The sequence below is a fragment of the Penaeus monodon genome, chromosome 34 (assembly GCF_015228065.2).
Source record: "Penaeus monodon isolate SGIC_2016 chromosome 34, NSTDA_Pmon_1, whole genome shotgun sequence".
Taxonomy (NCBI): domain Eukaryota; kingdom Metazoa; phylum Arthropoda; class Malacostraca; order Decapoda; family Penaeidae; genus Penaeus; species Penaeus monodon.
In genome coordinates this window covers 33,942,955-33,944,580 of record NC_051419.1, presented here as the reverse complement: position 1 = coordinate 33,944,580, position 1,626 = coordinate 33,942,955, and the positions used below count along the sequence as shown (strand labels likewise).

The window sequence follows — 1,626 nt, the reverse complement described above, 5'->3', positions numbered from 1 at the left end:
GTAGAATGAGATCGAAACAGAGATAAGCCAAATGCGCAGCCTTTTGATAGCTATATAACCAGCGGCTGAGAGGGAGCCCTCAGCACCACCTCAACCATGGTCGCCAGAGTCGCTCTCCTCCTCGCCTTCGTCGCCGCCGTCGTCAGTATATTATTCTGTTCCCTCTCTCAAGAACCAGCTCTATTAATAATTACTCACTTCTTAATGTGTTGGTTTTTACCATTCGTTTTTCAGTGTGAAGATTGGTAATGTATTAATACTTTCCACCGTAAGTCGTCTAAAAGATATTTCTTAGGATTCTAGCTTCTTAATCTCCTGTTTCCCTCTCCCTAAACAGAGCGGAAACCCCGCCGCGAGGAAGCCATGGCACTGGAAGTCCCCGAAGCCCCTCGTCGACCCCAGGGTTCCTGCACCCGCCGGTCAGTCTTCCAAAATTTTAATTCAAGAAGACACCTCAATGTGTAAAACCGTTCTTGTGTTCATTATTCTCTCAGAAAGTCAAGTGATATTAGTAATACTGTTACAGGAACTGGACGCATCGTGGGCGGCACCGAGGCTGTGCCTAACTCGTGGCCCCACCAGGTGGCTCTCTTCATCGACGACATGTATTTCTGCGGCGGTTCCCTCATCTCTAACGAATGGGTCCTCACGGCCGCTCACTGCATGGACGGGTGAGTCAGCACTGTGAATGTATCAATGTTGACTTCCTCCGCGGTATGTGTGTTTCCTAGACTAAATTCCATGAATTGATTTGCGTAGTATCTTCTATATGTAAAATTGCTTGCAGCGCCGGTTTCGTCGAAGTGGTGATGGGTGCTCACAACATCCGCCACAATGAGCCTAGCCAGGTCTCCATGACTTCCACCGACTTCTTCACGCACGAGCACTGGAACTCCCATTCGCTCACCAACGACCTTGCCCTCATCAGACTGCCCAGCCCTGTTGAATTCAACAGTTGGTATCTGCCAAACTCAATGAATACCAATTACCTTTGACAATAATATTTAGATGAGTGAAATTACCTCATTCATGGTGCTTCTAGGTAACTAATCTGATATGACGCTGCATCTTCACAGAATACATTAGCGCCGTCAAGCTGCCTTCCTCTGACGTGGCTGTGGGAACCACCGTCACCCCTACAGGATGGGGCCGCCCCTCTGACAGTCAGTAATTCAAACATTTATTTTACCTCACTTTATTATACTTAAAACCGATGCCATGTTCTCAATGTCTAAAGAGTTAACCAGTATCGACGATTATCATGCTCGTCACTGAGAACACCTCCTCTCAAACAGGCTCCAACGGCATCTCCGACGTCCTTCGTCAGGTGGACGTCCCCATCATGGACACCGCCGACTGCAGCGCCGTCTACGGCCACCTTGGAGACGGTGTCGTCTGCATCGACGCCGCAGGCGGAAAGGGAACCTGCAACGTACGAGACTTTGCCTTTACTCTTACTGCGTCAAACAACATTTTAAGGCCACTAATAGGTTTGACAAGTAGTAACTTTAAGTTACTTTCTGTGAAAGTAAATTTCTTTTTGCCTTTCCTCACCAGGGTGATTCTGGCGGCCCCCTCAACCTGAACGGCGTGACCTACGGCATCACCTCCTTCGGTTCCTCCGCC

General features: G+C 48.7%; 1 protein-coding gene across 1 annotated transcript in view; it reads left to right on the top strand.

Moving 5' to 3' along the window:
- Positions 1–81: 81 nt before the first annotated feature.
- LOC119594765 (chymotrypsin BII-like) overlaps positions 82–1,626 on the top strand; it is a gene marked incomplete in the record, with an annotated part of 2,082 nt that continues 537 nt past the window's right edge. Inside the window, 7 exon segments of the mRNA XM_037943856.1 lie at positions 82–141; positions 338–419; positions 527–671; positions 788–954; positions 1,077–1,163; positions 1,296–1,432; positions 1,558–1,626. Coding sequence (XP_037799784.1) covers positions 97–141; positions 338–419; positions 527–671; positions 788–954; positions 1,077–1,163; positions 1,296–1,432; positions 1,558–1,626 — 732 coding nt within the window.